This window comes from Hemitrygon akajei, chromosome 7 (genome assembly GCF_048418815.1).
Source record: "Hemitrygon akajei chromosome 7, sHemAka1.3, whole genome shotgun sequence".
Taxonomy (NCBI): Eukaryota; Metazoa; Chordata; class Chondrichthyes; order Myliobatiformes; family Dasyatidae; genus Hemitrygon; species Hemitrygon akajei.
The window spans coordinates 116,428,824-116,453,449 of record NC_133130.1 but is presented as its reverse complement, the minus strand read 5'-3'; the positions used below and the strand labels follow the sequence as shown (position 1 = coordinate 116,453,449).

General features: G+C 41.4%; 1 protein-coding gene across 2 annotated transcripts in view; it reads right to left on the bottom strand.

Annotated features, from left to right (window-relative positions):
* The window catches only part of LOC140730856 (kinesin-like protein KIF13B), a 274,790-nt gene that overhangs the window by 193,614 nt on the left and 56,550 nt on the right, over positions 1–24,626 (bottom strand). For both annotated transcript variants that reach the window (XM_073051815.1, XM_073051816.1), the window contains exon 2: positions 23,240–23,333. In XM_073051815.1, coding sequence (XP_072907916.1) covers positions 23,240–23,333 — 94 coding nt within the window. The remainder of the gene's footprint in view (positions 1–23,239; positions 23,334–24,626) is intronic.

The window sequence follows — 24,626 nt, the reverse complement described above, 5'->3', positions numbered from 1 at the left end:
AATGCAATTTACAAGTCAAATCTTGCCTCAAGGATGACAGCTTTGGGAAAGTGTCTTACAAACACATTGCTTAAGATAAGCATTAATTCTTGTCTCAATAAAATAAGTTAGTAATCACATTCCAACAGTCACTAATGCAGAGAAATAGTACAATTCACCACCCTATAATCATGTTCTTTCATGTCATCTCTCCAATGCAGGCCAGCTTGGATATCTCACATTTTTCTCTGATGATCAGCCAACTACTTCCAAATTTTTCCCCACCCTTCCTTGACATAAATCTTATTTCCCTAACCTTTGCTGTAATATGTAAAGAAATTCAATTTTATATTGTTGACACAGCACACACAATGTTGACATTACTTCCAGTTTTTGAACAAAGGTCTTGCTTATTTCTTTTTTCTTCTATTGTCAAGACTTTATAATAAAGTAATACAAAGACCAATAATACTAGAGCTAAAGTTCAATGGTTAAGGGTGAAAAGTAAAATGTTTAAGGCAATATGAGGGGGAACTTCTTCACTCAGGGGATGGGGCGGGTGTGGAATGAGCTGCCAGCAAAAGTGGTGGATGCAGGTTTGATTACAACATTTAAGTGAAATCGGGAGAAGTACATGGATGGGAGGGGTATAGAGGGTGCCAGTTGATGGGACTAGGCAAAATAGCAGGTTGGCACAGCTCAATGGGCCAAAGAGCCTCTTTCTGTGCTGTAGTACTCCGTGACCTAGGAGTACAGGTGCATAGTTCACTGAAAGTGTTCAGACAATTAGACAGGGCAATAAAGGGGGTGTTTGGCACACATACCTTCATCACCCAAAGGATAAGAGATAGGACATCAGGTTGCAACTGTTCAAGCTGTTGGTGTGCATTGTGCACATTTCTGGTAGCTTAGGTAAAGGAAAGATATCACTAAGCTGGAAAGGGTGCAGAGAATTTTCACAAGGATGTTACTGGGACTGGAGGACTCAAGTTATAAGGATAAGCTGGATAGTCAGGGGTAGTTTTCCCTGAGAGCATAGGAAGCTGAAAGGTGACCTTATAGAGGTTTATAAAATCATGGATGGTCACAGTCTTTTTCTCCCAGAGTAGGGGAGTCTGAAACCAGAGGACATAGATTTAAATTAAGAGGGATACAAATTTAAAGAGGAACCCGAAAGGCAACATTTTCCCGCACGTAAAGTGATAGGTTTATGACATAAGCTGCCAGAAGCAACAGAGGCATGTAGTTTGATGGTGTGTTTTCAGGCCAATTGAGCAATCTGGCGCTTTGCTGTCTCCGAAGGGGTTCGCGCAAAGTGTGTGGGCTGGAGATGGGGTGCAAGCCCACCACTGACCACTTCTCGCTGATCTCTAGTTTGATGCTGCCGAGTCCTGGGTCTTGGGCAAGATTTAATTGACGCAGTTGTGAATTGGACATTATCATGTGTTTCTGGCTGCTCTTTTTTTTTGTTGCTACTTTGGGCAACATTGATCAGCGCAGACTTTGGGCTCTGCAGCCTAAAGATAATAAACGACACAGAGCTCGACTGAACTGAACTGTATGTGTTTCGATGGTTTGTGATTTGGTGTTTTATGCTCCTTTTTTGCCATTTTGTGCTACTTGTTCTTTTTCTGCCCATTAGGGGTTGGGGGTGGTTTGATGTTTTTCTTTGAATGGATTCCATGATTTTCTTTCTTTGCTTCGTGACTATTTATGGGAAGACGTATCTCAGGGGTTGTATACTGCATACAGACTTTGATAATAAATGTAATTGGAATCTTTGAATATACAAACATCATTTCTTTAATGCTCCAGATTTCATTGTTAGTCCTCAGCACCCCCTTCATCTATTTAATAACCAATACAATCAGTTCCCAATCACTGCTCCCCCAGCCACCAGCAAACCCAAAGGAATTAACTTTTCCCAAAGCAGACATCAAAACACAAATTAGAGCCAAGTATTTCAGACACATTTTGTTCCCTGCTCTCAAGTGATTGCCAAAAGAAATGGAGGTTACTAGCACAAGCAATTCTACAGATGCTGGAAATCCGGTACAGCACACACAAAATGCTGGAGGAACGCAACAGAACAGGCGATACCTTTGGATAAGTATAAACAGTCGAAGTTTCTGACAGAGTCCTGATGAAGGGTCTCAGCCCAAAACATTGACTGTTTATTCCGTTCCACAGATGCTGCCTGATTTGCGAGTTCCTCCAACATTTTGAAGTTACATTTTTTTTCCTGAGGCCGTGCCTCTCTGATGTACATGAATTCTGATTTGGACACAGGTTAAATCCATGATAATTAAGTAGCCTGCACCAGACAGTAGTAGGTGAATTCAGAGTCCTGATCAAATGCATCAGGAGGTAACTTGCATAAGATGAGACAAATGAGTTAATAATTTCAAACCCGCAATTTGCATTATGGAGTTTCAGTAACTAGTGATACAATTGTGGCAGGATTAAAATTCCATCTCTTTGCCTTTCCACTCAAACACTATTCAAATAAATAGACAGCAATACCACATTACCTTTTTCTTAAAATTACTTCAAGATTTGAGGACAAGTGGATCATCCAGATTCCCAAATACAAATTTTTAAAGCCCTTCAGGCTGATCAACAGAAATTCACAAACAACCAGTTCACAGGCTGCTCTTTGGCTACACATTAGCAGGGTGAGGAAATAGACTAGACAAGAGCCTGGCCAATATAGTAGGACTGGATTTGAGGAGAAAATAATAATATGGTAATATATGGAATAGAGAGTGAAGTTAATAAATCAACTCCTTCCATCAACTGAATGACATTCTTGGTGAGTTCTCAAAGTTGACTTATGCCACTGTTATTTCCCAGATAAAAGATCCCAATCTGAAATGTTGCGTGTCCATTTCCCTCTACAGATGCTGTCTGCTCTGCTGAGTTCCTCGACCACTGTGCTTGTTACTCCAAGTTTCAGTGTCTGCAGCCTCATGTCTCCAGAATACTTTCCCTATCATATAGTGTCAGACTCCAATGGTGTACCTGGAAAGGCAACAAAACCATTTGAAGATAGAGGGTACTTAGATGAAATATGAAGTGTTGCTCCTCCAACCTGAGAGGATTCATCGTGGCAGTAGAGGAGGCAATGGACCAACATTCAAGAATAACAAAACCTGACCTTCAAGAGTTCTAATCCATCCATAAACGCACCATTGTAACCCCAGATTAGTAAATGACTTTCAAAAGTGTAAAATGTTAATTTCAGAAAATAATAAGGAATTGAGAGTTTCAAGTCCACTGAAACTATGCCAGCATCCTGTGGAGCAATGTATTTAGTTCTGTTCGGTCCCCAAATTCATGTTTTTTCTCCTCAAAATGCCCTCCCAATCCTCTTTAAAGCTCTGACTGTGTTTCACTATCGTCTCAGGCAGCAAGTTTCTAGTAATCACCATTCTTTGAATTTCTTTTAGTTTTTCCAACCACTCTGCTCTTCACTTTAAATGACTGCCCTTCAAATTTTGAACCATCTACTAATGACTTCTTCCTATTTACACTATCAAGACAAGAGACCACCTTCAAATCTCCTCACAAACTGATATCTCAATGTGGTTACCTTCCACAGATGCTTGCTGAGCTGCTGAGTGTTTTGAACATCTTCTGTTTTTATTTCAGATTTCTGGCATCTGCAGTTTCTTTTGATTTTCTTCTCCCAATCTTCTTTGCTTCAAATGGAACATTCTCAACTTCTCTTCATTGAAATTCCACATCCCTGGAACTCTTTCTTTAAATCTCTTTTACATGTTATCTAGAATCGTCACATCCTTCCTAAAGTGCCAGTCAGAATCAAAGCAATTCTTCAGCTGTGGTCTAACCACATTTCATAAAATTTCAACGCGGCCTCCTGGTTTCTTTGTAAATCAATACAGCTTCCATACAACTTTCCCAACCACTCTAGCCACATTCAGATTACCTAAAGTTATGCACCAGAAAGCAAAATGCTGGAGGAACACTTGTGGGTAGAGTTAAGAAACTCCAAGAGTAAGAAGAACCTGATGGGAATTACTTACAGACCTTCGAACAGTAGCTAGGATGTGGCTACAAATTTCAGTGGGAGATAGAAAAAACACGTCAAAAAGCCGTGTTATGTTAGCCAATATGCAGATAGACTGGGAAAATCAGGTTGATGCTGGATCCCAAGGGAGAGAATTTGCAGAATGACGATGAGATGGCTTTTTGGAGCAGCTGGTGGTTGAGCCCACTAGGGGATCAGCAACTCTGGATTGGGTGTTGTGTAATTTGGCTTCAATACGATTAGGTTCCAATAGGCAGGTTTTAATAGGTACATTTAATGTCAGAGAAATGTATACAATATATATCCTGAAATTCTTTTTCTTTGCAAACATCCACGAAAACAGAGGAGTGCTCCAAGGAATGAATGACAGTTAAAACGTTAGAACCCCGAAGTCCCTCCAACTCCCCCGCCACGCACAAGCACCGACCACTTCCCCTCCCGCCGCCCAACCCTTCAACGGGTGTACCTCAAGGTAAAGGAAACGGTGATCAGAGTATGATAGCTGCCATTTGAGAGGAAGAAACTAAAGTCAGATGTATTGGTAGTACAGTGAAGGGAATAACAGAAGCATGAGAGGTGAAGTGGCAGAAAACTGATTGGAAGGGACACTAGCAGGGATGACAGCAGAGCAGCAGTGTCTGGAGATTCTAGAAGCAATTTTGAAGGTGCAGGATAGATACATCCCAAAGAACAGGAAGTAATCTAAAGGAAGGATGACACAACTGTCGGTGACAGAGGAAGTCAAAGCCAACATAAAAGCAGATTAGGGGGGCATATAATAAAGTAAAAATTAATGGGAAGTTAGAGGATTGAAATTTTTTTTAAACTAACAGAAAACAACTAAAAAGCCCATAAAGGGGTAAAAAGATGAAATATGAAGGTAAGTTAGCCAATAATATCAAAAATTGTTTCAAAAGTTTTTACATATAATGGGGGGGCAAGGAAATGGTGGACAAACTGATTAAGTATTTTGCATCAGTCTTCACTGTGGAAGACACTACCAGTATGCCAGAAGTTTGAGGATGTCAGGGGGCAGAAGTGAGTGCTTGGGAGTGCTTGGGAAGAGGTCTGAAGGTAGATAAGTCACCTGGACTTGAAAGGTTCTGAAAGAGGTAGCTGAAGATACTGTGGAGGCACAAGTAATGATCCTTCAAGAATCAATAGATTCAGGCATGATTCAGGAGGACTGGAAAATTGCTACTGTTACACCACTCTTCAAAAAGGGAAGGAGGCAGAAGAAAGGAAATTATCGGCCAGTTAGTCTGACCTCAGTGGTTGGGAAGATGCTGGAGTCAATTGTTAAGGATGTGGTTTTGAGATATTTGGAGGCACATGACAAAATAAGCCAAAGTCAGGATGATTCCCTTCAGGGAAAATCTTGTCTGTCTGACAAATCTGTTGGAATTCTTTGAAAAATTAACAAGCAGGATAGACAAAGGAGAATCAGTAGATGTTGTGGACTTGGAATTTCAAAAGGTCTTTGACAAGGTGCCACACACAAGGCTGCTTAACAGGTTGAGAAGCCACAGTATTACAGGAAAGATTCCAACATGAATAGTGTTGGCTGATTGGCAGGAGGCAAAGAGCAGGAATAAAGGGAGCCTTTTCTGCTTGGCTGCCGGTGACTAGTGGTCTTCCAAAGGTGTCACTGTTGGGACCATTTCTTTTTATTTTTGTTGTATGCAAACAATTTGGATGGTGAAATTGGTGGCTTTGTTGCAAAGTTTGCAAACGATACAAAAGATAGGTGGATAGGCAGGTGGTATTGAGAAAGCAGAGAGGCTGAAAAAGGATTTAGACAGATTAGGAGAATGGGCAGAGAGGTGGCAGATGGAATACAGTGCTGGGAAGTGTATGGTCATGCACTTTGGTAGAAGGAAAAAAAGCATAGACTATTTTCAAAATGGGAAGAAAATTCAAAAATCCCGAGATACAAAGGGATTCGAGTGTCTTTGTGCAGGAATCACTAAAGGTTAATTTGCAGGATGTAAAAGATGTGCTGACTTTGGCGACGGCTCAGGGGAGGTTCACAAGAAAGATTCCGAGAATTAAAGCGTTGTCATATGCACAACGATTGAAGGCTCTGGGCCTATACAAACTGGAATTTAGAAAAATGAGGGAGTACCTCATTGAAACCTATTGAATATTGGAAGGCCTAGATAGAATACTTGTGAAGAGGATGTTTCCTTTCAAACGTTTCAAAAGGTACATTTAATGTCAGAGAAATGTATACAATATACATCCTGAAATTTTTCTTTGCAACCATCCACAAAAAACAGACTGCCCCCAAAGAATGAACGACAGTTAAATGTTAGAACCCTAAAGTCCCCTCCCTCCCACGCATAAGTGGCAGCAAACAATCCCCCCTCCCCCCACCAGCATTAAAAAAAAGCATCAGCACCCACCACCGAGCACTCAAGCGTGCAAGGCAACAGCAAAGACACAGACTTGCAGTATTCCAAGGACTACACTGTTCACCCGGTATTCGACATACCACAGGCTCGCTCTCTCCCCCTAATAATGGAGAAAGAAGTTCTTCCAGCAAGAAGGGAGACATAACAAACAACTCGCTGGTTTACGATGTTAAAAGTCTTTCAAGCTCTGTGCCCAAAGATCTCGGGTCTCTGGGCACACAGCCGTAGATCTTCTGACGACACAGCCATCTCCTGCCATGACACTGACTTCTGATCCACCCGTCACCAGAGCCATGAGATCTCAACCCACGAAGGCGAGCTGTGCTCTTAGGCCGAGCCCTTGGCGTGCCGAACAACGGCCAGTTGTGAAACCCCAAGAGGGGGTCCCATTCCCGTAAAGAACTGTACTTTGGTGAGGGTGTCAAAGATCAGAGGGCACAGCCTCAAAATAGAGGAACGTCCGTTTAGTACAGGGATGAGAAGGAATTTCTTCAGCCAGAGAGTGGTGATTCTGTGGAGTTCTTCGCCAGGTCACTGGACGCATTTAAGGCACAGGCTCTTGACTAGTCAGGATGTGAAAGGTTATGGAGAGAAGGCAGAAGAATGGAGTTGAGAGGGAAATGGATCAGCCATGATGAAATTGTGGAGCAGACTTGATGGGGCGAATGGCTTAGTTCTGCTCCCATGTCTTAGGGCCTTGACTACAACAATTTAAAAAACTGATGCAAACCAATTCTACAAATAATACAAATTAAGCACTGTTGCACTATAAAAGCTGTTTGTTCATGACCCAAGCAACACACCCAAAATGCTGGAGGAACTCAGCAGGCCAGGCAGCATCTATGGAAAAAAGCACAGTCGACGTTTCCAGCCAAAATGTTGACTGTGCTTTTTTCCATTGATACTGCCTGGCCTGCTGAGTTCCTCCAGCATTTTGTGCGTGTTGCTTGGATTTCCAGCATCTGCAGATTTTCTGATTTGTTCCTGACACAAACTATTTAGAATATAGATAAATCATATGATATAAAAAAACACCTATCAACTTGCACAGAGAAATAAGATTATTTAATTCCCTAGTGCCATTAAACTTAAAATAGACTCATTAAAACGTTTTCCTGTGAATTGATTCCAAATTATTGCATCCATTAGCCCACCTGACCACTTAAATATTTATCATTGTATGCAGAGTACTTCCTGACATTTGCCCTAAAAACACTGAGTAACAATTTGTACAGTTGTATCTTTGATCAGTGATTAAGATTCCATCATTCCATAACATTGTGTCCTATACATCTCTAATCAAATAAAACTGCATTAAACACAAAAATCTAATCATGTACATTTGTCTAAATTTGACGGACCTGCTTTAGAATGAGAGATGTAATTCAAAGTCTGAATTTTCATTTTACATCTTAATTTTAAAGAGTTAGGAACACTAAAGAATTCTTGCAAAAATAATTTTGCCCTGTGAGTAATGGGCATTACCTGTTTAAGGTAAATGTTGAACGCTGACAAACACCACTGATATGACAATGCTTTGATACCAAATACACACAAGCCACAAAAGACCTGCTCACAATTAGTAACCGTGCCCTTTGATTTACTGTCATTAGCTAAATGACTTCCAGCTAAGAGCTTGGCAGTAATGCACTTCTTTTGATGATTATGTTCTTTGTCACAGCATCAGGGGTGATGGAGGGGAAGAAACAGGAAATTCACTTCACACTTCCAAACTTCAGTTTTGTATTACGAGCAAATCTTCATTTTTTTTAAAAAGAATGAATTTCTGATGTGACCCCCTTTAATTCAGGTCAAACTTGGCTTCTGAGCATCCATGTACATTCTGCCTCATTCTGGTGTCAGGTGTTTTTCTCTTGGGCATGGACAACCTTTTAACTTCAAGGCAGATGTTTGATTGGTTTTATTATGGCCCCATTAAAATGTATGACTGATTTTAATCATCCATGTATCTGTACAATTTAGTTTTCTATGCTGTTTCCATATGCAGTACTATGCAAAAGTCTAAGACACATCTATATAGCCAGGGTGCTGAAGACTTTTGCACAGTATTGTATATTATGTCTTTCCATTTACCAAACAACACTTAATACTACTGAGCCAATATAAAGCTAAGTACTCTTACTTCTGTTTCCCAAACACCTTCACGTCTTAACCAATATAGAGTACTGTGCAAAGGTCCTGGGCACCCTAGCTATACATGTGGTTTAGACTTTTGTACAGTACTGTACTTGGGAGTCCTTAAAGGTCAACTTGCAGGATTCCCTAAAGGTTAACTTGCAGATTGAGTTGGTGGCAAGGAAGGCAATCAGAGTTGCAAAGGGACTTGGGAGTTCTTGCGCAGGATTTCTTAAAGCAGGGTCCCCAACCTTTTTAAACATCATTGACCCCTAGCATTAACCAATGGGTTGCAGGTTGGGATCACCTGCTAAAGGTCAATTTGCAAGTTGAATCGGTGGTAAGAAATGCAAATACAATGCTAGCCTGCATTTCAAGAGGACTGGAATTTTAGAGCAAGGATGTAATACTGAGGCCTCACGAAGTATTGAGAGCAGCTTTGAGCCCTTATCTAAGAAAAGATGTGCTGACATTGGAGAGGGTCCAGAAAAGGTTCACAAAATAATTTTGGGAGTGAAAGGGTTAACCAATGAGGAGTGTTTGATGATTCTGGGTCTGTACTCGCAGCAGTTTAGAAGAATGAGGTGGGGGGTCTCAAAGAAATATTGAAAGGTCTGGGTATATGGATGCCGAGAGGATGTTTCTGATACTGGGCTAGTCTAGGGCCTGAGGGCACAGCCTCAGACAAGAGGGATCTCCATGTAGAATACAAAGACAGGAATTCCTTCAGCCAAAGGGTAGCGAATCTGTGGAGGCTAATGCATTGAGTACATTTAAAGCAGAGGCTGATAGGTTCTTGGTTAGTAAGGGCATCACAGGTTACAGGGAGAAAGCAGGAAAAAGGGGATGGATATTTAATCAGCCATAACGGAATGGTACAGAAGAGTTGATGAACCAAATGGCCTAATTCTCCAATGTCTTATGGTCTTACATGGGGGCTTGTTTGCATATGTAAATATACAAATAGGTGTATTGCTAAATCCACGTTATGTTGTGTTACGTACCCCGTAACTTGGTCACTTACCAGCAAAGATAGAGAGGTCCATTGAAGTCTGATGATACTATTTTTAACAGTATTTATTGATAGAAATACACAAAAATAATATCAATGCAAACACACAGATAATATTCGTCGTCAATACTAAATCTAAAAGCGCGGGTATAATAATAATCAATAAGAAATAAGCTGTATCGTTGTCTAGGGGATAATGAATTGTCCGATGGAAATATATAGTTCGTTCAGTTCATACAGGCTGCCGCCGTTGGGGACCCTGTGTGGCAATTGTTGGAGATGGAGAGAGAGAAACGGGTTAAAACTTGCCCATTCTGTTTATGATGTCAATCCTTCGAGAGTCGTTGAGAGTTGAGTTCCCGTTGTTAGCTAAAAACCGTTTTTCCGTGGCAAAGGTCACCGATTCCGGGCAAATGGAAGCAGACGCACGTGGCCTTCCACCAGCTTTCGCTATTACGGGATTGCTAGCGTTTCTTCTGGTGCGTCTGAGGGGCTGTTCCCACAGACCCTCTTTTTATCCTGACTCACAGGGTCTCAGGTGTCAATCAGGTTGGGGATGATGCAATCCCTCCACCAACCTCCTCCTTGGTTCATTGCCTGGGGCTTTGATTGCATCGTACAGGATGCAATACACAAGTCCGTCTCCAAGAGACAATAGCCGGCATCAATGGGTCCGCCTCTCGGAGGCCAAGGCACATTCTAACGCCTTGTGGATTCTGCATGTCTTTCTCTCATTTCCTGGGTCTCCTGAATTGACTCAATAGTGATCTTGCGATTCTCACAAAGGAGGGGGCTACCCCGCACCCTTCGGCCCCTCAGAGCTGTGGTACATTCATAACAGTTGCAAAATTTTAAAAATATTTCTGCATTTTTGTCATCCCGTTTTGTGAAACAACTCTTCTTCCCCACTCTTATTGTGAGTAGTCAGAAGCAGAGAGAGATACAGCATGTTCATGAACTGTTTATCCCACTCCCATCAAGGAAGAGTCTACGTCACATCTACAGGCAGGACCACAGGGTCAAAGCAGTGACTTCCCCCAAGCCATTAGGCTGATCAACACCTCCACCTATTAACCCCCATCACCTGCTTTCTCTACATACAATAGGTCCATGTACAAAACAATTACTTGTACATTGTGTTTTATAGGATTGATTTTATATTTAAATGTAGTGTTTTTATGGTTATTGTATACTTGTGCTGCATTGGATCCAGAGTAACAATCACTTCAGTCTCCTTTACACTGATGAATGACAACAAACAATCTTGAACGGAAGTAGTCCCTTCATCCCATATACTGATCAAGTATTGTACACTAATTCTATGTTAATGCTTTTTGTTTTAATTCTCCCCACATTCTCAACAATTCACCCTAATTCTACCATTCGCCAACATACTCGGGGCAATTTATGGTGATCAATTAACCTACCAAACCCAGACAGAGACCTACTGGTTAGGGTTAGTGTGTTGGTGGCATGCTACATTGGCACCGGTGGCCTGGCAACATTTGTGGGCTGCCCCCAGCACAACCGTCACTGATCTGGTACAAACAATCTACACGTGACAAGTAAAGCTAATCTTTTTTTAATTCTCTTTATTCGATTTTTTAAGATAATTACATAGAATAGAATAGTGGAAAAATTATATATATCAGCCCACCCCCCCTCCCCTTAACCCTTCCCCCCTTAACATCCCTAACTAAAAGGAAAGAAAGAAGAAAGAAAGACTGCCTGGATATCGGAAGATCCCCACATGCTCCATGGAATTCAAAATAGCTTTAATATACAAATTTGTTTCTTTCCCCAGCTGACTAATAACTTAAATAAAGCTAATCTTAATCTAATCAATCTTAGTATCAGCAAATACTAAGCTGCATTAGATATTTAAAAACTGGCTTCATTTTCTCAGTGTAATTCACAATTCTACAAACAGATGAGCAAATCAGCTTACAACTTCTTCCTCTTAGCTGCAGGGTCTGGCATGGCTGACGAGGCCAGAATGGAATTCATAGTCTTCCAGCTGAGAAGAGGAGTGGGAGAACGCAAGGGGTGGGGTTTGGGTGGGGGCAGGTACAAAGCAGGAGCTGGGGCAGGTACAAAGCAGGAGCTGGGGCAGGTGTATGGGTAGTTTAGCAGCATATATTTGCATGTATTTGTGAATATTTGCCTCTCAAATCACTTGCATGTTATATTGCAGAAGTGGGTGGTCATTTCAGCAGTCTAGTGTCAGGCATGTAAACAAAGTAGCTCATGCAGTTGAATGAAATGGGTATGACGCAAGCTGTCTGGGAAGGGATTCCAATACTGGTTCTCTTATTTAAAGTGATGCTGGTATTTCTTCAGTGTCCCGAGGTGTCTGCTGTAGTTGTCCATGAAGGACAGAAGCATGAAAGAACTATGTCCACCAGAAGCATAAAAGGTGGCAGGAATCACTTGGGCTATGAGTGTCTTGCCAGGATTGCAGACTCATTCTCGACAAACATTTTTCTCACACCTCATGAACAAACTTACCACTAGAGTACAGCTAATAAAAAAAAACTAATGGGAATCTGATCATCGCCCCTTCATAATCAAATTCACACAGACTTAAATCATCATTGCTATGCAAATAGAGCTTTTGTATGCGCAGAGAAACCAAATTCCAAATAAAGGTCAACTCCCTTACTGAACCATACAGAACATTGCACTTACTGTACACCTACCAACTGCAAAACCATCAATCTACCACCGCTATACAACATAGCTCTCCCACAATGAGACTCTGGAAAATACAACTGCTTTGCAAAACTCAGGAGCCACCCCTCAATGAGGGCACACATAACTCAAGTTCAAGTTTATTGTCATTCAACCGTACACATCCACCAAATAAAACATCGTTCATCTGGACCAACGTGCACAACACAGTACATATCACTCACACACAACACAAACTAATATTACCACACAAAAAAAACAAATTACAAAATATATTCCAGAAGATTTGCATTTAAACACAAGATACATTGACAACACAAGTCAAAAAGTAAACAATATAACGCTACTGGTGCTTCCCACGTGATAAGACCTGAGTGGTGGTAGGAAGTTCAGTACTTTCACAGCCTGGGAGAGAAAGCTGTTTCCCAAACTAACTGCTCTTGGCCTAATGCTATAATACCTCCTGCCTAATGGTAGGGAGTCAAAGAGATTGTTGGATAGGTGAGAACGATCCTTAACAATACTAAGGTCATACATAGCATTCCTGATAAATGGATGGAAGAGAGCTGATAACTTCAGTCACCTCAACTCTGAACTGATTCCACAACCTATGAACTCACTTTCAAGGATTTCACACTCATCTTGTTAGGTTTGTTTGTTTGTTTATTTATTGTGTATTTGCACTGTTTGTCTTCTTGTATATTGGTTGTTTGTCAGTCTTTCTTTGTGCATAGTTTTTTCATTGATTTTACTGTATTTCTTTATTCTATTGTAAATGCCTGCAAGAAGATGAATCTCAAGATAGTAAGTAGTAACATATACGTACTTTGATAATAAGATTACAGGGAGAAGGCAGGAGAATGGGATTGAGAGGCATAATAACCAAATAACAATTACAGCATGGAAACAGCCCATCTCGGCCCTTCTAGTCCGTGCCGAACACTTACTCTCACCTAGTCCCACTGGCCCGCACTCAGCCCATAACCCTCCATTCCTTTCCTGTCCATATACCTATGCAATTTTACTTTAAATGACAATACCGAACCTGCCTCTACCACTTCTACTGGAAGCTCGTTCCACACAGCTACCATTCTCTGAGTAAAGAAATTCCCCCTCGTGTTACCCTTAAACTTTTGCCCCCTAACTCTCAACTCATGTCCTCTTGTTTGAATCTCCCCCACTCTCAATGGAAAAAGCCTATCCACGTCAACTCTATCTATCCCCCTCATAATTTTAAATACCTCTATCAAGTCCCCCCTCAACCTTCTACGCTCCAAAGAATAAAGACCTAACTTGTTCAACCTTCCTCTGTAACTTGGGTGCTGAAACCCAGGTAACATTCTAGTAAATCTTCTCTGTACTCTCTCTATTTTGTTGACATCTTTCCTATAATTCGGTGACCAGAACTGTACACAATACTCCAAATTCGGCCTTACCAATGCCTTGTACAATTTTAACATTACATCCCAACTCCTATACTCAATGCTCTGATTTATAAAGGCCAACATACCAAAAGCCTTCTTCACCACCCTACCCATATGAGATTTCACCTTCAGGGAACTATGCACCATTATTCCTAGATCACTCTGTTCTACTGCATTCTTCAATGCCCTACCATTTACCATGTATGTCCTATTTGGATTATTCCTACCAAAATGTAGCACCTCACACTTATCAGCATTAAACTCCATCTGCCATCATTCAGCCCACTCTTCTAACTGGTCTAAATCTCTCTGCAAGCTTTGAAAACCTACTTCATTATCCACAACACCACCTACCTTAGTATCATCTGCATACTTACTGACCCAATTTACCACCCCATCATCCAGATCATTAATGTATATGACAAACAACATTGGACCTAGTACAGATCCCTGAGGCACACCACTAGTCACCGGCCTCCAACCTGACAAACAGTTATCCACCACTACTCTCTGGCATCTCCCATCCAGCCACTGTTGAATTCATTTTACTACTTTAATATTAATACCTAACGATTGAACCTTCCTAACTAACCTTCCGTGCGGAACCTTGTCAAGAGCCTTACTGAAGTCCATATAGACAACTTCCACTGCTTTACCCTCGTCAACTTTCCTAGTAACTTCTTCAAAAAAATTCAATAAGATTTGTCAAACATGACCTTCCATGCACAAATCCATGTTGACTGTTCCTAATCAGACACTGTCTATCCAGATAATTATATATTGTTACGAATGTGATGCAACTCTGAGGGGCCGAAGGGTACAAAGTCACCCCCTCCTTTTTGAGAATCGCAAGATCGCTATTAATTCGGGTCTGAGACCCAGGAAATGAGAGAGAGACGTCCAGAATACACAAGGTTTGGAATGTGTCCTGACCTCAGCGAAACGGAACCACTGATAACGGCCATTGTCTCTTGGAGACGGAATTGTGTATTGAGTACTGTACTATTCATTGAAACCCCTCAGGGGACGACCAGAGTGGGCTGGTTGAGGGATTGCATCATCCCAACCTGATTGACATCTGAGACCCCGTGAGTAAGGATAAAAGAGGGGTCTGGGGAACAACCCCTTTAGACGCACCAGGAGAAACGCCAGAGATCCCGTGACAGCGTTTAATAGCGACAGCCGGTGGGGGCTCGTGTGTGTCCTCCCTTGCCAGGGTAGCGGGCTTATCACGGAAGAACGGTTTAGCTAAAGGAGAGGCCACAAGTGAACGGCCACACCAACGAGACTCCGACGGATCGAAATCATAAAAGGAAAGCCGGCAAGTTTTTTCTCCAAATCTCTCTCTCTCTCCAACCACTGCAACCCAGCGGTCCCCAAAGGCTGCAGCCTGCATGAACTGAGTGAACTTTATATTTCCATCGGACAATACATTATCCCCTAGACAATGATAGAGCTTATTTCTTATTGATTATTATTATACCCACAGTTTTAGATTTAGTATTGACGACGTATATTATCTGTATATTTGCATTGATATTATTTTTGTGTATTTTTACTAATAAATACTGTTAAAAATAGTATCATCAGACTTCAACGGACGTCTCCATCTTTGCTGGTAAGTGACCCAGTTACGGGGTTCGTAACAACGTGGGGCCTCGTCTCAGGATTTGATACCAAATTGGAGGGCCAGTGAATCGGGCTTTTAAGTCCAAACTTGGATCTGGTTGCGCGGGTAACCTGACGGGAAACCAGCAAAGATGGACGTAGACGAATTCATAGAAAACCCGACTCTGGAGGCGCTAGAGGCTGCCACAAAGTCGGACTTGATAAATATTGCGAAAGGACTAAATCTCGCAGAGGTGAGGTTGTCGATGAAAAAGCGGGAGGTGCGGAGGGCCATAATTCAGCATTATATTGTGAAGAATGTGTTTTCGGCTGAGGTATTGGAAAATATCCCTGAAAAGGTACCAGCTAGGGGGACGGCTCAGTTAGAGTTGGAGAAATTAAGGTTGGAACATGAAATTAAGTTAAAACAGCTGGAAGCAGCTGAAAAAGAGCAGGAAAGAGCTGAGAAGCAGAGGGAGCATGAAATTAAGTTAAAACAGCTGGAAGCAGCTGAAAAAGAGAAGGAAAGGGCTGAAAAGGAGAGGGAAAGAGCTGAGAACCAAAGGGAGAAGGAGAAACAGAGGCAACATGAGATGGACCTGGAGAAGTTAAGGCAAGAGCGAAGAGCTCAAGGGCCAGACCGAGAGGAGAGATTTAATGTTAGTAGGGAGTTTAGGTTAGTACCTCCATTCCAGGAGACAGATGTTGATAGTTATTTCTTGCATTTTGAAAAGGTGGCAATGAGTCAGAAGTGGCCCAAAGATCAGTGGGTGGCGTTGTTACTAAGTGTGTTAAAAGGGAAGGCACAACGGGCATATGCGGCGTTGTCCATGAAGGAGGAGTCGTCTGAGAATTATGAGAAAGTAAAGGAGGCCATTCTTCGGACCTACGAATTGGTACCTGAGGCCTATAGACAAAAGTTCAGAAATTTAAAGAAAGGGTGGAATCAGACGTATGCAGAGTTTGCCTATGAGAAGGCTGTGCTCTTGGATCGCTGGTGTGCAGCAGAAATGGTGGAAGAGGATTTTTGGCGTCTCAGGGAGTTATTTCTGATTGAGGAATTTAAAGGTTGTGTTTCGGATGATATCCGGATGTATTTGAATGAGAAGCCGAATAAGTCCATATCCGAATTTGCTAGGTTCGCAGATGAATATGCCCTAACCCACAAGACAAAGTTTTCCTCGAATAAAAGTTACCAGAAAGACCGTGGGAACGGTAGAGAAAGCCCGCCGGCTGAGGCAGAGATTCAGCCAGGAGCTAGCGGTAAAATTAAGGAGGAGGAAAGGCAAGACGGCAGCAGAGGTCCTGGCTTGACCTGTTTTAATTGTGGAAAGGTGGGTCATATGGCATCTCAGTGCCTTGCTCCGAGGAAGGAGGTAGGAAAAGGGAGAGCAGCAGTCCCTACAGGATGTATTGTGGTGATCAGTAAATCGACGAGAAAGCCCCAGGTAGACAGAATACGCGAGGGGCTTGAGAAATTTATTTCAGAAGGAACCGTGTCTGTGAAAGAGGGAGACACACCAGTTCCAGTGCGGATCTGGAGAGACACTGGAGCTGAGCTGTCATTGATTCGCAGTACGGTACTAGATTTTGGTCTCAAGACTGGAGAGGTAGCTTTGAGAGGCATAGGAAAAGGGACAGAAGCTGTGCCTTTGCATAGGATCATTATAAATTGAGAGCTGGTATCTGGACCAGTTGAAATAGGGGTGCGATCAGAATTCCCGAGAACTGACGTAGACCTCCTTCTGGGTAACGATTTAGCTGGTGGTGACGTTTGGTCGGCCATGGAGCTGACGAGCCAGCCTGTAAGTGTTGAGGACCCACCCCTAGATTCCAAGATCTCTCCCGCATGCGCGACCACTCGCAGCATGTCGAGAAAGGCAGCTGAGAAAGAGATCAGTATCGATTTGGCTGAGACGTTTTTACCGACCCTGTACCAAGAGAGGTTAGGGGATGGTAAAACAGAGAATAGGGAGGTGAAAGAGAGTAAGGGAAAGGAGGTAGACCTGCCCTTAGCCAGGAGGAAATTTATAGAGGCACAGAGTAAAAATGAGAAACGGATAAGGCTGTTAGAAGGTCCAGGGTTGGACATGGATGATCTGTCTGGTTTGACAGAACAGTTTCAAGAAGTTGAAAATATTAAATGTGTTCCCGATAATGAAATGAGGGCAGTCCTAGATGAAAAGGATGCCATTACCTTGAAGAAGTCTGCTGGGTTGGCAGATGAGGTTGTCTCAGCCCGCAGGGTGGAGTTTACTCCGGAAGGGAGTTGCCCACAGAATAACTGGGAGGATCAGGGGAACTTAGAATTTGAAAAGGGTACGGGTATTGAAAGCCTGGAAGAGGCAGATGTCCCGTTTGAGTGTGTTCAAGATGTGGATGCACGTGGTACTGAACCTAGTAATGGAACTCAGAAAAAGTCTTGAGGTATTTGATTCAGTTGAAAAGGAATGCAGTCCTTGTGGGTCAGATGGACTTGGTTCAGTGAAAAAAGGGTTAGCCTTGGTACTAGTGGGAAGTGAGAATTCCCAGTTGTTTGTGTTCGAAGGTGTGTTAAAAGTTAGTGAGGAGATAAAAGGTGGTGAGGTGAATATTATTATTGAAGGAAAAGGGAAAAGTGTAGTTCCGAAATTGAATGAAGAAAATTTAAAGTCTGGATTGGTGTCAGAAGCAGTAGCCAGGCTGAAGGGACAATGGCCTGTTAACACGGTGCCTGCGAATCAATTACAGGTTGATTTGGAATGTAAAGGTGCCCCACACGCGATTGTTATTCAAGAGTGTGCTGTGAAGAAGCAGAGTTTGAAATGCTGTTTGGACAAAGAGGGATCACTTACAGATCTTAAATTGAAAACTAATAGAATGAAGGGTCCTGAAGATAAAACTAACGACTTGCTTAAAAATAAAGAATTGGGTGAAAATTCAGCAAATGGGCTACGTTTGGAATGTATAACTGTATTACTCTGTAGTGAAAAAAAACTCTTTTGTATTGTGTTAGATTCTGAAATCCTGTAAGACTCTGTATTAATTAATTTTTACCTGTGGTAAAAATCTTAGAAGGAAGGGGGTGTTACGAATGTGACGCAACTCTGAGGGGCCGAAGGGTACAAAGTCACCCCCTCCTTTTTGAGAATCGCAAGATCGCTATTAATTCGGGTCTGAGACCCAGGAAATGAGAGAGAGACGTCCAGAATACACAAGGTTTGGAATGTGTCCTGACCTCAGCGAAACGGAACCACTGATAACGGCCATTGTCTCTTGGAGACGGAATTGTGTATTGAGTACTGAACTATTCATTGAAACCCCTCAGGGGACAACCAGAGTGGGCTGGTTGAGGGATTGCATCATCCCAACCTGATTGACATCTGAGACCCTGTGAGTAAGGATAAAAGAGGGGTCTGGGGAACAACCCCTTTAGACGCACCAGGAGAAACGCCAGAGATCCCGTGACAGCGTTTAATAGCGACAGCCGGTGGGGGCTCGTGTGTGTCCTCCCTTGCCAGGGTGGCGGGCTTATCACGGAAGAACGATTTAGCTAAAGGAGAGGCCACAAGTGAACGGCCACACCAACGAGACTCCGACGGATCGAAATCATAAAAGGAAAGCCGGCAAGTTTTTTCTCCAAATCTCTCTCTCTCTCCAACCACTGCAACCCAGCGGTCCCCAAAGGCTGCAGCCTGCATGAACTGACTGAACTTTATATTTCCATCGGACAATACATTATCCCCTAGAAAATGATAGAGCTTATTTCTTATTGATTATTATTATACCCACAGTTTTAGATTTAGTATTGACGACGTATATTATCTGTATATTTGCATTGATATTATTTTTGTGTATTTTTACTAATAAATACTGTTAAAAATAGTATCATCAGACTTCAACGGACGTCTCCATCTTTGCTGGTAAGTGACCCAGTTACGGGGTTCGTAACAATATACCATTTCTAAGAATAGTTTCCATTAATTTACCCACCACCGACGCCAAACTGACAGGCCGATAATTGCTAGGTTTACTCTTAGAACCCTTTTTAAACAATGGAACCACATGAGCAATACACCAATCCTCTGGCACCATCCCATTTCTAATGACATTTGAAATATTTCTGCCAGAGCCCCTGCTATTTCTACACTATCTTCCCTCAAGATCCTAGGGGATATCCTGTCAGGACCTGGAGATTTATCCACTTTTATTCCTTAAGCGCCAGTACTTCCTCCTCTTTAATCATCATAGTCTCCATAACTTCCCTACTTATTTCCCTTACCTTACACAATTCAATATCCTTCTCCTTAGTGAATACCAAAGAAAAGAAATTGTTCAAAATCTCCTCCATCTCTTTCGGCTCCACACATAGCTGTCCACTCTGATTCTCTAAGGGACCAATTTTATCCCTCACTAGCCTTTTGCTATTAATATAACTGTAGAAACCCTTCGGATTTATTTTTACCTTACTTGCCAAAGCAACCTCGTATCTTCTTTTAGCTTATCTAATTTATTTCTTAAGATTCTTCTTACATTCTTTATATTCCTTGAGCACCTCATTTACTCCATGCTGCCTATATTTATTGTAGATATCTCTCTTTTCCCTAACCAAGTTTCCAATATCCCTTGAAAATCATGGCTCTCTCAAACTTTTAACCTTTCCTTTCAACCTAACAGGAACATAAAGATTCTGCACCCTCAAAATTTCACCTTTAAATGGCCTCCATTTCTCTATTACATCCTTCCCATAAAACAAATTGTCCCAATCCACTCCTAAATCCTTTCACATCTCCTCAAAGTTAGCCTTTCTCCAATCAAAAATCTCAACCCTGGGTCCAGTCCCATCCTTCTCCATAATTATATTGAAACTAATGGCACTATGATCACTGGACCCGAAGTACTCCCCAACACATACCTCCGTCACCTGACCTACTTCATTCCCTAACAGAAGATCCAACACTGCCCCTTCTCTAGTTGGTACCTCTATGTATTGCTGCAAAAAACTATCCTGCACACATTTTACAAACTCCAAACCATCCATCCCTTTCACAGTATGGGCTTTACAGTATAAACCAGCCATGATGGAATGGCCAAACAGATTCAATGGCCTGAATGTTCCAATTCTGTTCCCCTGTATTATGGTCTTAATAAGAGCATTTTTAATTATTTGAATTCTATTTTACAATATATTGCTTGAATTTCTCAGTAATCTTGCCAAGCTAGGACATTTAAAAATTAAAATAAAACATCTCAATAATAAGCCTAACATGCATTCCTTCCAACTCCCTCAGATCAGGAGACTCCTCTGAAAGCCAACACTGAATATCCTGTACAAAACAATTATTGTGCTGGACCTCAACCATTATTGCACATTCAGTGATAACAATAAAATTAAGAAAACCACGTGTGGTCATTAGTTTTACAGAGGAACACGGCTGTACTCAAGGCAATGAGCAATCATTATAAATTGGAGGCATGAAATCCAAATTGAAAAAAAAATGCAATAATACCGTGTTGTGCTTTAATTAAGTCTTGTACTAATTTACCAACATTTATAGTTTCTTTCTGCTCTAATTTTTCACTGCTATTGTGATCCTGGGAAACTAGCCCGGTGGGACTACCACTCAGAAATTTCTCTGACCTCTGTGATAAATTACAAGAAAATGGACTGGTCTTAATAGGTTTCACACAGCTACTTTCTGAACTCAGTTACATGAAAGTGTTTTTCCTTAGGGAGGCAGAACTAAAACAATTGCACTCTCATGTGGATCTACAAGCAGCAATGATCAGTCTCCAGCTGGACACAACTCCTCCCCGAGCCACAAAAGGCACATTGAGCTTCAAGATAGGAAAAAGAGTGGATGACAAAACATACGAGCCAACAAGGTAACTGGGTAATAAACTAGAAGCAGGGAGCAACTAAGCAACCAAACATATGTAACTGTAGGGCATAAACATGTTGATGTAACATTATAGGCAAGAATAGTGAGAGATACCTTGAATTGTTTTCTAAATCAGGGATCTAAAAAAAGATCCAAAAAACAATAAATAAAAGAACAAACCAATAGATTTAGTAAAGTGTACAATTCTACCATTTTCAAATTTCTCACACATTAGTTATAATTTGACACAATTATTTATTTCGCATTCTCTTTGGTTTATAACTTATGCACTTTTTAATACCAAATATGAGACTCTGCTTCAATGTATCAGATATTGACAAAGCTAATCTTTGGATTATGAACAGAAAAGCACTGATATTTAAAGATTTTTTTCCAGAGTGATGTTCACATCAGAATCAGATTTAATATCCCTGGCATATGTTGTGAAATTTGTCGTCTTTGCAGTAGCAGTGCAATGCAACAGAAAAAATATATAACGGTCATGGGTTCAATGTCCATTTAGAAATTGGGTGGCAGAGGGCAAGCAGCTGTTCCTGAATCAATGAATGCGTGCCTTCAGGGTTCTGTACCTCCTTCCTGATGGCAGCAATGAGAACAAGGCATGACCTGGGTGATGGGGGTCCTTAATGATGGACACAACCTTTGTGTCCATCATCACACAAGTGAATCCCTTGCTCAAAAGTACACAGTAACAGATAGCAGGGATTAATTTTTATTTTATTGAATCCTGATGAAGGGTCGCTTTCCACAGACCTGCTGAGTTCCTCCAGGATTTCTTGTGTGTTGCTCTGGATATCCAACATCTGCATAATCTCTTCTGCTATTTTATTCATTTTGGGATCTGGGCATCACCAGCTATCCCTAAATGGCTTTGTGAAGGTGGTAGTCAGCCATTTCCATGAACTGCTGTAGTTCCTCTGACTAAAGTTTTCTCGGTGTCTTTGCATGGAGACGCTGGGATTTAGACCCACTGATGAAGGGCTAAGTTGTAATTATGTGCAACTTGGAGGAGAACCTACACGTCTCCCATGTTGCCTTTGTTCTTCTTGATGATCGTACTCACAGGTTAGGGAGGAGGGAGTAATGGGCAAGTACTACAGATCATTTGCAGACCACAGCCAAATACACTAGTGGTGGAGCAAATCAATGCTTGGAATGCTTGATGGATGCCAATCAATGGACAGCTTTGCTCTGAATACAGTTGAGAACTGATAGCACTACACTGATCCAGTAAATTGGAGGAAACTGTTCCTAATTTGTGCCTTGGGTGTTGGGAAGCAAGTCACTGGCCACAGGACAGTCAGTTGCCAACCTGCTCAGATCTCAGCTGGTCCAATTGATTTGCTGACTCCCAAGACATTAACGAATGGGGACTCAAGTCAAGATTAAGTGACCACCTGGCACTTCTGTGCTGTGAGTATCACAGCCACTGTGAGCTCCTGCCTTAACGCTGTCCAAGTTGTATTGTGTGCAGGTCTGGGTGCTCCACTTACTAAGCAGTTTTGAAAAGAACTTAACAAATACAGCAATGGTAATATCAGAGTTCATAGATTTATGATGCATAATTCACAATTATGTTATAAAGAATACAGCTTTCAAATATCACTTTAAGCTATATATTATTTTCAATTATATTATTAAACAAACTGGGTTGTTTTTCTTGGAACAGCAAGAGATGCAGATCTAATGCATTGACCTTCAAAAACCTTTGGCTTTCTAAAAATTCTCAACTTCTGAAAATAGGAAGAAATTACAAGAACACTTATACAGCTCGATTAATTCAGTTTAGAAACAGAATTAGTCTACAGGCAGATAGCAATCAGTGTATACTAACATGCAGTTGGAAGGAAAAGTGCTCTGATCCCAAAGAGTTCATTTTGAGAATTAAGATGCTGCATGCAACAGTTTAAAGTAGTATTTCAAAATTTTGCTCTCATCTAACAACTGGGTGACTCAGAAGTCTCTTTAAACCCGCAGTACACTGGAAAACATATCATCAGCAAGCAAACTAGCACTTATCCAAAACATGGATTAGACCTTACCTGGCATCTCCTTTGCTGAGGTTTGCATTAGCTGGAGTTAGGATGGTCTGATTGCCTTCCACATCCACAATACATTTGGTCTTCAAATCAATCTCTAAAATGAAGAAAAATTATGCATTATTTACTAAAACAGATGTGAGACTGAAATAAAACTCTTTGAGGTCCAAAGGATAGACTCTCAATCTTTGGTAATGGTATTTTAAGGAATCCCCAACATAAAAGGATCTAAAATGTATTCTATAAATGCAGGTGATCACTTTCCTATTATGTGACCACACTTCATTCTATGATCTGCATCTCATTATGTTCTCGCATGCACTTCCTACGCTCTTTGGGGTGGCATGATAGTGTTGCAGTTAGTGTAATGCTTTACAGTACTAGCAATCAAGGTTCAATTCCTGCTGCTGTCTACAAGGAGTTAGACAGGGTTAGTAAGTTGTGGATATGCTATCTGGGCACTGGAAGCACAGGGACACTTGTGGGTTGCTCCAGTACATCCTTGGACTATGTTGCTTGTTGACATAAACAAAGCATTTCACTGCATGTTTTGATTTTTTAATGTACATGTGACAAACACAACTAATCTTTATCTCCATCTTTCTCACAGCAGAATACACTGTGTCCTTATTACTGACTCATATTCCATTCAGCTCATTGAAACTCCCTACCTCATCTCTTCACCTTAACCACATCTTTAGTCTTCATGCTTTTTTGATTTTCCTATTCCTAATTTGCATGTTTTTTGTACAATTTCTAGTCTTGATAAATTTCTGGGACCTTACGAGATTAGAGGCACACAAGAGGTCTATAACAATCCTTATATTTAAAAATAAAGAATCGCTACCATCCAGGCCATACTCTCTTCTCACTTCTGCCATCAAGCAGAAGGTACAGGACTCTCAGATCCACACCACCAGGTTCAGGAACAGTTAATACCCTACAACCATCAGGCTCCTGAACTGGGAGGGATAACTTCACTCACCCCAACACTGAACTTAGTCAACAACCTATGGACTCACTGTCAAGGCTCTACAACTCATGTTCACAGTATTTTTTTTATTATTTGCACAATTTGTCTTTTGTTCATCTCTAAATGCCAGCAAGAAAATTAATCTCAAGGTACTGTACAGTAACACATATGTACTTTGCATTGAATTTCATTTGACTTTGAAAGAAAATTCAGTACTCTTTCAAATGCAGCACCAAACTTATCCTGTTAGCAGCAAAGCAAAGCATTCAGCCTCTGCTGGGATCATCCAACAATGATGCAAGAGTTAATACAGGTCCCAATGCAACATTGGCTATGGAATGAAAAATTGAAAATGGGTTTGCACTCCTGAACTCCAAGGCCTCTTGCACTTAAGATGAAGATGCACATTTAGATTTC